Below are 14,023 nucleotides of genomic sequence, written 5' to 3' on the forward strand. Positions count from 1 at the left end.
CAGGCAACAGGATTCCTCTCGAACGAAAAGATTAATTTTCGTAATTACGAGGGAATAGAACTAATAAAATCCCCAGTTAAGGACCATCGTGCGACCCTGAAAATAGAAAGACGCCAAGGGTACTGGACGAACATGAGCTGGCCGAAGCGGAGATAGAGCTCACTCACTAAGGCACCGGAGTGGCTGAAAAGGCATAAAAAAGCATGACCGAGCAAGCGGGCATCACAGTCTACCAAAGGACTGGGAAAACGGATCCCAAGAACCCGAGAAGGTATAAACAATTAACATCAACAATAGAAAAACTAACCCCACTTACGGTGCAATTAGATAACGGAGTGTTACTTAGGAGAAGTGGGGTTTCGTTTAGATCGGCGGCTTACGAAGCAAGAATTAGAAAAAAGGACAAGACAAACACCCCGGGGACTAGTCCTAGTGAAGGAAGTAAGAATGCGGGGGACACGGAGAAAACTAAAGCGGCGACTTAACGCGCATCGTTGGTCGAGGAGGACCTAAGGCGGAAGAAAAGGCGGGTGCTGGAAAGCAGCGACGACGAAACGGACGAGTAGGACGAAACCGAATGAGCGAACGAGAGAAGCAAAGGCAATACAACAGTGGAAGTGACCGAGTCGGACAAATAGGCGGGAGAAACAAAGAATCTCTCTGAAGTAGAAAACCAGGCGAGCGGGTCGAAAAAACCGGCGGTGAGCGAAGGAGCGGGAGGACCGAAATCCTTCGGAAAAAGAAGGAAAGTAAGCGAAGAAGCAACACGGCGATCAACCAGAGCGCGTAAGGGTGTGGATAAAATGTGAGGAGTAGTTATCCAGCTAATCGAGCCCAAATGAGCGGAAAAGGAACTAAATCGACAAAGGACCCAGGGAGAGGGTTGGCAAGCGTGCCTAAAAACTCAATTCATCTAAAACTGAAAACGTTTGAAGTATAAACTAAAACTGCATACTAAAGTACAAAACGCTTTATGAGGATGATAAATTTTCAATTCATGATTTAAAATTTATTGTGATTGCCCGAATGATATAGGGACCAGTTTGAGTTCATGTAAGTTTATATTCATCGTCATCTTTCTGTCTGGAGACCTGCTGCTGTAACCTTGTGATCTCTACCGTCCAGCATGAACTGAAACAATCCGGTGGAGTAAGATTTAGATTTGATGCCTTACAGTTGCTTTGCAATTTAACTTTACACTACACGTCTTACAACTTCAACAATTTCTACCCTATTTATTGAACATAAGAAAAATTTCCAGATGTTTTTTCTTTGCAAATTTTATTGTTTTTTATTATTGTTTTTTCAAGAATTGTCTACATGCTCGACTCGAACAGCACAGCCAATTACTTGGTATCAATGTGTTTTTGCACAAACTGTCGGTCTGAAAAAGTCAACAAATTTTATCTATAAGTGAACAAAATTATGCTTTCGAAAAAAACAGTTATGAGTCTGGTAGAGAGGCTTTTCGGACCTTAACTTCTTTGGTCAAAGTTCTGTTACTGCACTCAATATTCTATTGATCTTTATTTCGTTTAGTTATTGATTTTACAATTTAATAATTTTTCACCATGTAAAATGTTCAGATTTTTGAAGTGAAACGAAAACGATTCCTCAATGATGACTTGTTTCTGATATCTAGTTTATGATAGATCTTTGTTTGTATCACTTCATCCATAAATTGACTTAAAAGGCAGTCTCCTCAGTTTCTGGTTCTATCCTTATTTATGACCAACAGCACGTTGCATGCTCATTTTCCATAAAAAAGCTAAAAATGCCTCATATTTTACTTTTATAACTGAGGAAAAAATTGACGATATTTGGAGGAAAACGTCCTCATGATTAAACACAAATAGAAGTCATTTAAAACCGCGATTTATTATGCGCATAGCAGATAAATATTTTAAAAGCTTGTTCAACTTTCTAAATTGAAAATTTTTTTTCCAAGAAAATTTTAGGATGGCTGTTGATTCATCGATCAACAACACAGCTGGTAGCACAGCTTTAGACCTCAATCGTAAGATTTCAATTCTTTTTAAAAATGACCCGAAAAAAGTACTTGGAGTTCAAAAATGTCTCTCTGATTACGACGAAAGCAACGTCCTTATCACGTTGGTTGAAAATCTGCGTAAATTTGTTTCTAATCCAGGCGAGTTAATACTTTTCGATTACGTCAAACCATTTGTTATAACTAGTCACCAAATACTGTACGAGGAAATGCGCCCTAATGGTGGAGCTGTAGTTTCGACACGCCTAGTCATAGTTCGCCGAATGCCGGACAATTCGTTTGGTTTTCACGTACGCGGAGGCGAAGAACTGAACTTACCTATTTTTGTTTCACATGTAGAAAAAGATTTCAGACCCCAAAACGGACACTATAATTATTCTAACGTTTTGTCACCCGGAGACATGATATTAAGTGTGAACGATTTTAACGTTTCCAAATCCAGATTAATAGATTTTTACAATTTCGTGCAACTTCATTCAGTTCTGTCGCTTCATGTTATAAATTATTCAATGTTACCTATAAATCTTCCCAGCATCACTAATCAGATAAAATGGGTCTTTACTGAAGGTCAGAATGGAATTTCTCCTTTTAGACCGCACTCGATGCATAGTGTAACAGTTTATCTGAAGAAAGGATTAGGTTGCAGTTTATACCGAAAGCAAAACTCGCCGGCAATTTGCGTTCAAAATGTCGTGCCTTTCTCAGTAGCACACGAAGTTGGAATTCGTGATGACGATCAAATTCTGTTCGTGAATGACGTCAAATTCTTCGGGTTAAGTCGAACTGAAGCCGTTATGGCTTTCCATCGGCGCTCGCCTGTATCAATTTATTTTCACCGTGCCTCTAAATCTAAGATTCAAAATGCGGGGTACATAAGCTTTCCCAAATGTCCGAAGGACATTTTTGAGGCTTTGGAGTCTCAAAACGAAATTTTCTTAAGTCTGGTCGCCAAATCAGGATTCAAAATAAACTCAAGGCGACCAAATTCGAGACCAGGGACTCTGATAATAGAAGAAGCATTTAGCTTGCAGCGAGCGGAAAATTCCATTAATTTCATTTCTGATGTTAAAATCAGTCCGGATTCCTTAAAATCAACCACTGTGAACGGCCACTGTAGTTTGAAGATTGATTCGAACAAAAACCAAAGTTGGGAATATGAATCGATGTTTTCGATGAAGTCAGATTCAATGCCTCCGTCTCCTAAAACAAACTTCATTGAAACCCCCAAGAGCAAGAAGCCCCCAAAAGGAAAGGCACCTCAGCCTCAGAAACAATTGCTCGACAAAAAGCCAATTATAAAATTAGATTCAGTGGTTCAATCGAACGGCCAGTCAAATGAAATAGACGAGGTAGCGAAAAACGCACGTCCAAACCAATTGAGCTTGACAAATGGTTATCACGAGATAGCAAACACAGAAACTGAGCCAGATTATAAAATAACAAAGCCTAAACTAAAACCAGATGAAAAGATGCGAAGTTACTCGGGACAAAACGGATCTCACAACGAACAGTTGTCCGAATCAGATCAATTGGCCGAAAGTTCAGTCGGAACCCTGAAAAGCATAAAACCACCAGATTTGTTCAAAGAAAAACAAAAGGATCCAGTACTTCTCGCTCGGAGCAGTAGCTTCGTCGAGCCGACCCAAGTTGCGATCGGCGACCGGGAAACGAGTGGTGTTCGTAAAGTCACGTTTCTGTTCGGAGGGTACTTTGGACTGGTTCTAGAGGGCGGCAGGACGAGCAGCTTTGGCAGAAGAAACGGAGACGGTGGGTTCATATCATCGGTTGTCGTCAAGGATATTTTCCCACAGAGTCCACTGAAATCGTCTATTGCAATCGGGGATAGAATTGTGTCTATAGATGATCATAATGTGGCGAATAAACATTTGACTGAAGTTCATTCTCTGTTGACAAGAATCGAGCGCAACAAAAAGAAAGGCGAGTCGGTTGAACTTATGGTTGAATCGAAATCAAAACTAATCGGCGTTCACGAATTTCAAACTCGCAATCACGAAAAGCGGATCTATTTTGATAGCCAAATCACTGCATTTTAAACACTTTTTCGTCGAAGGAAAACAGAATTGCTGAAGCCATTAATCTATTTCGTTATTACACTAAATCATCCCAAATAATTATCATCAGCAGTTTTATTCATTCATTGTTAAATAACAGTTTTTTTTTCAAGTACTTTAAGAAAGAATTTGCACGGAAATTTTTTAATTTAGCACGAACATTAATACCTGCATTTTGAAGTTTTTATTTATCTCAATTACACTAGTCTGAAAAAATCAGTAAGCTGCTTATCAATCACCAGACAATTTGAAAGAAATGATATGTTAGGTCCTTTTTGCTGATAAGATGCCCCAATTAGTCTGTGTATGCATAAAATTGGATCAGCTCAAGTTTTTTCACTCCGTAAAAAAACTTGTACGATCGCCACTCGATTACATGTTTTGGTTAAATGACAAAATACTAAGATCCTATGATCTTTCGAAGAAGTTATGAAGATATATACTACTAAGGTGTAGGCACAACAGGGCTTTTAAGCGCAAACATTCGAGATTTTTCCGAAAATAATTTCAAAAAAGCTTGGTATGAAATTCTATGGTGTTTCAATGCTCGGCATAACATATGACAAAGACATGAGATTTAGGAACGAAAGACTACGTTTTTGAGTAGAATGTGCATGTCACAGACCCTGGACCCGAATCATTGGTTATAACCAATCAGTTTGGCAGCGATACCAATAGCAACAGCATTAACTTCTACTAGCGTGTAACACACCTCCGGTGCTTCCAATTTATGACAACTCATAAGGAACCGCGTATACTGGAAATAATAATTGCATCTTTTGAGTGCACTCTGACAGCACCCAATTACAGGGTTGGTAATTTCGAATTTTGCAAAGTTATTCAAATTTTTTTAAATACAAATCATGAAAAACCATACAATTTTGTGATTTTTTTAATATCTAAGTTTGTTGAGAATTTTTAAAATGACAGAAAAACTTCATACCTCAGAAACTTAACACAATTGAGCAGTTGCTTTTAGACGCAAGACTTGCAACTCCTGAGAGTACTCACATTACCCAACTACAGGGTTGGGAACTTCAAATTTAGAAAAGCTTCAAATTGAAGTTTTCTATTTTTTCTTTAAAAAACCAAAAAAGTGCCATGTCTAAAACAAAACAAAGACCTGAGCACTAATTTTTGGAAGCAAGATTCACAACCCCTGAGAGTACTCTGAAACACCCAAGGTTCTGGGTTCGAAATTCCAAACTTTGAAAACAAAAAATTCAAATTTAGGTTTTCGGACTTTATTTCAATTCACAAAAAACGTCATAAATTCGAAAACAGCGGGAACATAAACAATCATTTTTCAAGTAAAAACTCGCAACCCCTAGGAGTGCCCTGAAAAAACCTCACTATAGAGATAGGAAGTTCAAACTTTATTTAAGAAAATTTTTATATCTAAGTTTACAAAAAATTAAAAAGAAATAAAAAACATGTCATATCTCGGAAACTACAAAATTTTGAGCAATCACATTTGGAGGCAAGATTCGCAACCCCTGAGACTCCGAAAGTACTCAGACAGCCCCCACGACAAATATGCGAAATTCAAATTTTGAAGAAAAAAATCAAACTTAAGTGTTCTGAAAATCTTTTGAAAAAATCACAAAAAACAATATATCTCAAAAACTACAAAGATTTGAGAAGTTAGAATTGGAAGAAAGATTCGAAACACCTGAGAGTACCCTGAGAGCACCCAATTACAGGGTTGAGGATTTCAATTTTTTGAATATTTTTTAAATTTTTTTTTTTTTAAATCTCGAAAATTGCTCTATATCGTCAGCTATAAGGATTTGGTTATTCATATATGCAGGCCGAAATCGCAACACCTGGGGAAGCCGTGACACCATCCCAGTATTGGGTTGCTAAATTCAAACTTGGTGATATAATTCAAACTGGAAAATCGAACCATTGCAATATACATTATAGCTTAAAAATGCAATATTACGGTGAAAAAGCCTAAGCATGGCGAGATAGTGATGCCCGCATTGAAATATATAATAGATTACGCAAAAAATTCTTCCCAAGTTGAGTTTTTGACAAAAAATCATGCACTCTACTTTAAAAAATGCAAATACATATCATTTTAGATTTTTCGACTTCTCGACATAAATCAGTAGCCATTTCAAATTCCATTTTTGACAAAATTTCAAACTGAAAACTTAGTACGGATTCGAGATTAAAGGTAGCGTTAAAAGAATAGCTGTTGTACTTACCGATAGCGAGGCGAGATTCAAGAGTTGTGATTTAGCAATTATTTCATTGCAAGTTTCATATTTAAATGGTGGTTATTTCGATATGAAGACATTTAGGTACATTTTTGTTAAGAATACACGGTGAACGAGCAAACGTTTTTTACTTAACAATACATTGAATTTCACGCGCAGAAATCTCGTTTTCAGTAAAGCAATGACGGAAAAGTTTTTCTGTTCAATGTTCAGCCGATAATTTAGCTGATTTTATAAGCATCTAATAAACTATTCATTGACAATCTGAATCTTTGTTAAAACAAAACGAACAGTTCGCCGTTAAAGCGTACAAACTTCACTTAATTATCCGCTCTTGGCCGAGGTTAGTTTTGCTCGAAACTGGCAAACTTTATAAAATAGTTTTATTTTTAGAATCCGAACTACGGCTGCAAGGGCTTCAGTAGGTGGCGTCCCTCAAGTTTGAAGGACCGAATGCTTGAAATTAATTTAGCTTACTTTCAGCCAATCAGAATTGAGTATTCAAAATCTAAAAATAAATCGCGAAAATCTCAAAGTAAGAAAATAAATCCAGGCATTAGTGTTAATATTGGCCGATTAGATAATAAGCAGATGAGTTGTCACATATTGCCGGATCGATATAGCCAGGATCAGACCGTCATTGTGGACAAAAAATTACTATTTAAAAATCCAAGAAAAACGAATGCGCTTAGTTTTTGGCCGGATTGAAAAGAGCGAAAAACCTCCGGCTCAAAAATTTAAATGGCGTCAGTTGAACGCCAAAATTCGAAGACTGAGAAACTTTTATGAACTTCAAATGATAAATCTTGATGTTTATCTGAATAATATTGCGGTTGTAACCCGCAACTTGTAAAATTTTTGATTATTTTCTTCTGATTTAATACATTTTCTGTTGATATTGACTTCGATTTTGTGGGAGAGGCATTTAGCCAATAACAACGCTTAGCAATTTTGATTGGTTGAAATTTTTCAAGCATTCGGTCATCAAGCATGAGAACCCTCCCCTCTTCGGTGCAATACTACCCGCAAGGAAAATCCCGCGAGGAAAATCCACTTTACGCCTTAGTAATTTCTCACTGCTTTAAGAGTGTGTTTGGAAAAATAAACATGCTCAGTAGCGGTTTTTAAGGTGCGAGGCACGCCCCTCTCTCTCAGTGGTTTGAACCCTTTGATACTATCATAGGACATCTCTTTTTTTGACCGACTCGGTGCCAAAATTTAAATATGGTTTTTTGGTCAAAACCTTCCAAAAAAACCTAGGAGTACCGTTTTTGCCTGTATCGTTTTTGCCTGTTGCCAATTTTTTGATTTTTTTGAAAAACCACCCTCTCCCTTTCCCGAAAATTCTACTTCCGGCCCTGATTATGCTAATAAAATTGAGCTTTACTAATCTCCAAGGTGTTCATAAATTCGCATTCAAAATTCTATGCACGTATATCCTATAATAATACTTGAAAATGATGCTTTGGTTCCGAAACTTTTCAAGAGCATCCAGGCAAAAAGTTACCATAATTAACTACAAAACTAGCCAAAACATCCGTGCTACCATTGGCCGAAACTCACCCGCGTTCAGACAATTCGGTCACAGACAATTCAGCCAATTTCAAACTCAGACAATTCAGTAGAAGACTATCCAGACAGTTTTTATTTTTAAAATAAGCGCGCAAAAACTTTTCACATCCGACAAAACATCAAAGCTTTGATAAGACGACTTATCAATAATTCCTTTCAAATGTACATGAAACAAACAAAATTATCAAAACCAAAAGTACCTAAAAATAAAACTTAATACAAACCATAATGTTCCCAATTTTAGAGTAGCGACTAAATAAAAATCAAATTTAACCAAAAAGTTAACCAATTTACATGAAAGCTGACCCGAGAATTTTACAGGCGGCCAAAAAGGATATCAGTTAAAGGGTTGCTCACCCCACCACGTACTGGCACGCTTTAAAAACAATGCCAAAGCAAAAAAACCTTGGAAGCATCGCCATTTGAAAAAAAACGCGGCCCGATACATAAATTCAATTTTGTTTCTTCCACTTGGGCCAGGCAGTATGCCACAATGTACAAAGCTTGGATTTACGCGGAAGTACATGGACGATGATGAGTTTCGTCTAAACGTCAAAAAATGATTTGCCTGGCATTCGTTCCCGTTGACGATGTAACGTTCGCATTTGAAGAGCTGCGAAAAGAGGATCCTTCAGAAGAACTTGAGAGTCTAGCGGAATACTTTGAAGACATCGATATTGGTGCCTGTCAAAGAAACAGACGCGTCAAACAAAACAGACGTGTCGGTGATATTAACAGAAAATCGTAGCCCAAATATTGAATAGCCAATGAAAAACTCAAGTAATTATAATCGAGACCATAAACAGATGCATTTAAAACTTTGTACCTTCAATGTACATATGTCCTGAGAATTTACGCATAGCAAATATGTTTTATTCTTTGAAATTTGTTATATGATGCTTTACAAGTGTTAAAAGCCTTCTGATTCGAATCAAATTAGAAAAATTTTAATTTTTCTTTTGATCTAGTCTCTTAAATCTATTTTGGCTGAATGATCTGAGTTTTATTGGCTGAATTGTCTTTATTTGAAATTGGCTGTGGCTGAATTGTCTCTACGCCAACTCACCACATTAAATTTTTTTTACGCTGAAAGCACTTATTTGAGTAATCAAAACATAGCCAACAGTCAGTTGGAAGAGAGTCAATGAAAACAAGTAAATAGCAAAAAAAAAGTTTTATTCTTTTTTGAAAAAATCTCAACTTTCAAATTTCGAAGAATAAATAAATGGCTTTAGAAATATTTGAAAACCTAGAACATTTTATGATTGACACTTTTCAATAATTTGAGAAAACTTGACCAATAAGTAAATTTGTTTTTTTTTTCGTCTGGAAATCTGAAAATTGCATACCATTTTCGACACTGAAGGTCGATCAAGTGTTTCGTGACCTTTACACTTGCTGGTTGATTAACAAAGGAAATGAACTGAACATTAAAAGAAATTAGAAATAAAACCGCGAAAAAATAAAGAAAAAAAATCACAACTTTTATACGAGTCCAAACCACGTTCATCGTCTCTTGATTACACTACTCGCAATCAAAAATCGGCATTAAATCTATAAATTTTACAAAACAAAAAATGCTTGTTAAAATGAATTGAAATAAAATTATATGTTTTAATTTCTATTTTGAAATTCTACAATATGATTGAACTTTGTAACGTCTTACTGGAATATAAATAATAAATACATTTTGAATATGTTTGTTCATTAACACTTGAACACTTCCAGTTTGAACCAAAATACAATGAGCCATAAAAAAAGTCTTTGAATCACTTGAAAAATTTGTGCTGTAACAGATGATGTTCAAATGGGGGATGCATGATGGGCAAGAGAGCGGCTGTGAAGTTGGCACACATGCCCCAGATTCTCTTCTGGGGATGTGTGAACAGAGTGTTCCGGTACTTGTCAACTTCTCCCTCTCTGGGATACACCATCTTGTACACTGTGTATCTTTGAGTGCTATTCTCTGCCAGGAAGTAATCTAAGGGCACTGAAGCAAAGAACCTTAGCTCAACAAAATGTCAAAAAGCTTTGCTTAAAGACAAAAGCTTTAATAGGGTAAAAAATATTTGGAATGTCCCGAACTTATGTTAAAACAGTAGAGAAAATTAACAATGAATTTTTAACTAGAATTATATTTGTCCAAAATTCAATTGGGTTTATACAGGAGATATATATATATATAACCTCTTTTTTTCTGAAAAGTAAGGACCAGTAGAAGATTCAAAGTCAGTAGGCCGTTTTTTGAACCGACCTATTAAAATGGATTCCACTTCTGGAGTTGGGTGTTCCATCTTCAGCTTCAAATCCTCAATCCGTCCTAGGTTGGCTATAACTGGAATGGTCAGGTACCGTCTTCGAATATATTTGGCGTCTCGCAGCACATGGCCCCACACATCGATTTGGTCTTTGTGGATGTCCAGTTCCTCGCAGCACTCTCGCACAGCTGTTCTGACGAGGTCTTTGTTATCTTGATCTTCAACTTTTCCTCCAGGGAAGCTACACAATCAAATGTTCATTTCAACGAAAAGTAAGTAATGTCCAACGCCATCGGAAGACTTCCGAATCCGAGGAATTGCTCATGGCCGAAAGCCAATCAGAAAAGTATCCAATTTATTAATTCTGTATCGGCTTGAAAAAACCGAGTTTTAGACAGTTTAAGAAACTTTTTTTTGAATGAAAAATGTGTTCATGTGATCTTTCGGCCGTGGGAACTGGCCTAATTGAAGAATTCAAATGTCAGAGAACTACTTAAAGTTTGGTGTACGAATGTAACGATTTGATCTTTACCGAATATGCAGAAAGCTGCCTCAAGCTTTTTTCTCAATGAAAATAAATGTAATGTACCAATTGGATGCAAACACAAGCCAATCTAAGATTTAAACTGCTTGAGGGAATAATGGCAGATTACCTGAATTTCTTCTATCAAAGTTTTTGTTTTCTGCAATTATTACTTATGACTATAACTTACAACAAAAATGACCTGCATCAATATAATCTCTATCGCATTTGAACTATTTCTCTAACTTTGTACATGCTTTTCTGACCTGATATCAGTCCACTTCAAGCTTACCTGAGGTCATTGCGGTGACTGATTAGATTCCTCGACCGCACTGTGTACAGAATGGAGGGTTTGTCTCGATAGGTGCAGAAAGGGACAAGTACTGCACTGCCAAACTCTCGTTCTTCTTCAGACTTACCAGCTCTGCTTATACTCTTCTGAACCAGCCGATTGTTTTCTTCTAGAACGTTCTGAACTCTCTTCTTGTTTAAGTCGCTCAGCACTTCATTCAAATCCTGTTGGTTATTTTGGCCCAAGTCTAAGAGTTATAATAATAATTTTAATTTCAAGCCATAACTTAAAACCATGCATTCCATGAAATTGTACGTTTACAATTTAGTTCGGTTTAAGTTATAATTTCGTTTACAATTTAATTATCAACACGTTCCCCCAATTGATTGAAAATCATTAACAGCCTTCAGGTAACTCTCGGACGATGAACTGAAATGCCAGAAACATTTGTAACTTAACAAAAGTGAATATATTTATGACTCCAAAACAAACAGTAACAGACTAAAAGTTTTTAAAAAATTCAATTTGTTAAGAGAACATAATGAAATTATATTGCAAAATGCGCATCAGCGCTAAGTGCTACCTGCCAAAAAGTTGCATCGTACAATGCAAAATGACAAAGAACTCATTTCAATTGCCGGTTTCAAAACATCAAATCGAAACCATCGATTTGTATCAAAAAGCGTACCTACTTGTTTTCAACGAGCGATTAAGGCCGCTATTAAGCCTCGGCCGCCCGCACAATAATGGAAACGTTCTTGAGAGTTTCGTCGCTATTACATGTTTCATGCCTATCTGCAATATGGTAATCGACGCTGATAAAAATTTATGCGGCAAAATGAAAAATGGTACAAAACTTATTCCACCGACTATACATTTCGTCCTGCCATTGGCGCTAAGTTAAGTTTTGGATGTTCTACCAGCAGCTTATGACACAGAGCGATACCAAATGCTTCGCTTCACTTGCGATACCGAAATACATGCCAGTGGTGTTCAGGTTTTAAAAAAACTAGCGTGTAACGTACCTCCGGTGCTTCGAAATTCATAAAAAACCGAGTATATTGGAAAAAAAGATCTGCATCCTTTGAGTGTACTCTGACTGCACCCAATTACAGGTTTGAAAACTTCAAATTTTGTATTTTCTTTCACGATTTTCCAATTCAAACTTTGAAAAACCATGAAACTTTGTGAATTTTTTTATATCTAAGTTCTTTAAAAAAACTATAAAATGAATTAAAAAACTTCACACACACATCGGTAACTAAATGCATCTGAGCAGTCGCATTTAGACGCAAGATTTGCAACTCCTGTGAGTACTCTTACAGTACCCAACTACAGCGTTGGGAGTTTCAAACTTTGGAAAACTTCAAGCTTAAGTTTTCTCACATTTTTTTTTGAAAAACCATCAAGACGCCATATCTCGAAAACTACCAAGATTTGAGCAATCACATTTGGAGGCGAAATTCACAACCCTGAGAGTACTCTGACTGTGCCAACTATAGTGTTAGAAATTTCACATTTTCGAAAATATCAAAATTCAAGTTTCCCGAGAAACGTTTTAGAAAAATTCACAAAAATGTCATATGTAAAACCACAAAAATTTGAGCAATCGTATTTGAGGGGCAAGATTCGCAACCCCTGAGAGTACTCTGACAGCCCCCAGTAATAGGGTTGGGAATTTTAAACTTTGAAAAATCACAAAAAACGTTATATATCGAAAACTACAAGGATTTGGGCAGTCATAATTGGATGCAAGATTTGCAATTTGGAACTCCTGAGAGCAGCCTCAGATTACCCAACTACAGGGCTGGGATTTCCAATTCTTTCGATATTTTTTGAAATCTAAGTTTTCTGAATTTTTTTTTTAAAAAATCATAAAACACGTCGTATCTCGTTAACTACAAGGTTTTGGGCAGTCATATTTGGAGGCAAGATTCGCAATCCTTGAGAGCACCCTCACAGTACCCAAGTACAAGGTTGGGAATTTCATTTCTTTCGATTTTTTTAAATCTTATTTTTCTGAAAAAATGAAAAAAAATTATAAAACACGTCATCTCGAAAACTACAAGGATTAAAGCATTCCAATGTGGAGGAAAGATTCGCAATACTTGAGAGTATTCTGACAGCACCCAAATACAGGGTTGGGAATTCCAAGTTTTTGTAAATTATTTTGTATTTCAGTTTTCTGAAAAATCACTAAAATTGTCGTATCTCGTACACTTAAAGAATTTAGGCATTCATAATTGGAGGCCAAAATCGTAAACCCTGAGAGAACCCTGACAGCATCCCACTATTGAGCTGCTTAATCTTAATTCGGAGAAAACAAACACTGAACTCAAACAGGAAAATCGAAAGAAAAATCTTAACCATTGCAAAACACGATATAGCTTATACCTGAAAAAATTCTTTCGTTACACATGCAAAAATAATACGTTGAAAAAGCTTAAGCGTGGCGAGATGGTGAAGCCCGCATTTAAATATATAATAGATAATAGATTGACTGTAAAAACGGCACTTTAAACATTTCTCAAAACTTTTGAATTATCCTATGAAATGGCACAACCTAGCCTTTCTCTAACACACTACTGATTCACAAACTCAAAGCAGGCAAAATAACTATTTTTGAAAAACAAAACTTACATATTTTATTAAAATTAGCAATCAGAAAAAATCATGATTTTAAATGATTTTTTGATTGCACCGTGTAAACATTTAGGGCAAGGCTCCATTTAATAGTTTCTTGCGACAGAGAGGAGAACGAAAAAAAATCAAACAGATCGTCATGAACTTTTACATCAAAAAATTTAAAAATCGGCCTAACTTGGAAATCAATTATCTGTAACTTTACAAGAAAATATCACAAGACTCTAAATTATAATGAAAATTGCTTAAATTACCAGAAACTTCCATGCTGAGATGACTGACCCGACAACAAAGAGGAAAACAAAATTAAAGAGCAAAACATAAAAGTTTCGCTGATTTCAACAAATAACGGTATTCCGAATACACCGCAAAAATTCGAGAAAACAAAAGCAGTGTAGTATATTAAGAGAAAAATACTGATTTTAGAAAC

General features: G+C 36.3%; 3 protein-coding genes across 4 annotated transcripts in view; 2 read left to right on the forward strand and 1 right to left on the reverse strand.

The window, feature by feature from the left end:
• The window catches only part of LOC134840258 (TLC domain-containing protein 4-B-like), a 520,491-nt gene that overhangs the window by 192,327 nt on the left and 314,141 nt on the right, over window positions 1–14,023 (forward strand). The window lies entirely within an intron of this gene.
• Window positions 1,754–4,127, forward strand: LOC134840212 (uncharacterized). Its single transcript, XM_063855935.1, has one exon. It carries the CDS (start codon window positions 1,960–1,962, stop codon window positions 4,060–4,062), a length of 2,103 nt encoding a protein of 700 aa, XP_063712005.1. The 5' UTR covers window positions 1,754–1,959; the 3' UTR covers window positions 4,063–4,127.
• LOC134840572 (mitochondrial coenzyme A diphosphatase NUDT8-like) lies at window positions 9,481–14,004 on the reverse strand. The gene is made up of 4 exons (XM_063856481.1): window positions 11,643–14,004; window positions 10,951–11,197; window positions 10,132–10,376; window positions 9,481–9,867 (listed from the first exon to the last, which is right to left on the reverse strand). The coding sequence occupies exons 1-4, from the start codon at window positions 11,737–11,739 to the stop codon at window positions 9,647–9,649; spliced, it is 810 nt and encodes a 269-aa protein (XP_063712551.1). The 5' UTR covers window positions 11,740–14,004; the 3' UTR covers window positions 9,481–9,646.

This window comes from Symsagittifera roscoffensis, chromosome 2 (assembly GCF_963678635.1).
Source record: "Symsagittifera roscoffensis chromosome 2, txSymRosc1.1, whole genome shotgun sequence".
NCBI lineage: Eukaryota > Metazoa > Xenacoelomorpha > Acoela > Convolutidae > Symsagittifera > Symsagittifera roscoffensis.

What these genes read in the sequence shown, in the direction of transcription:
- LOC134840212 (XM_063855935.1), top strand. Translation starts at nt 1,960, where the DNA reads ATGGCTGTTGATTCATCGATCAACAACACAGCTGGTAGCACAGCTTTA.
- LOC134840572 (XM_063856481.1), bottom strand. Translation starts at nt 11,739, where the DNA reads ATGAAACATGTAATAGCGACGAAACTCTCAAGAACGTTTCCATTATTG. An exon ending in TAATCGCTCGTTGAAAACAA is followed by an intron (nt 11,198 to 11,642) that starts GTAGGTACGCTT and finishes TATAACTCTTAG; the next exon opens with ACTTGGGCCAAAATAACCAA. An exon ending in AGTGGAATCCATTTTAATAG is followed by an intron (nt 9,868 to 10,131) that starts GTCGGTTCAAAA and finishes TCTTTGCTTCAG; the next exon opens with TGCCCTTAGATTACTTCCTG.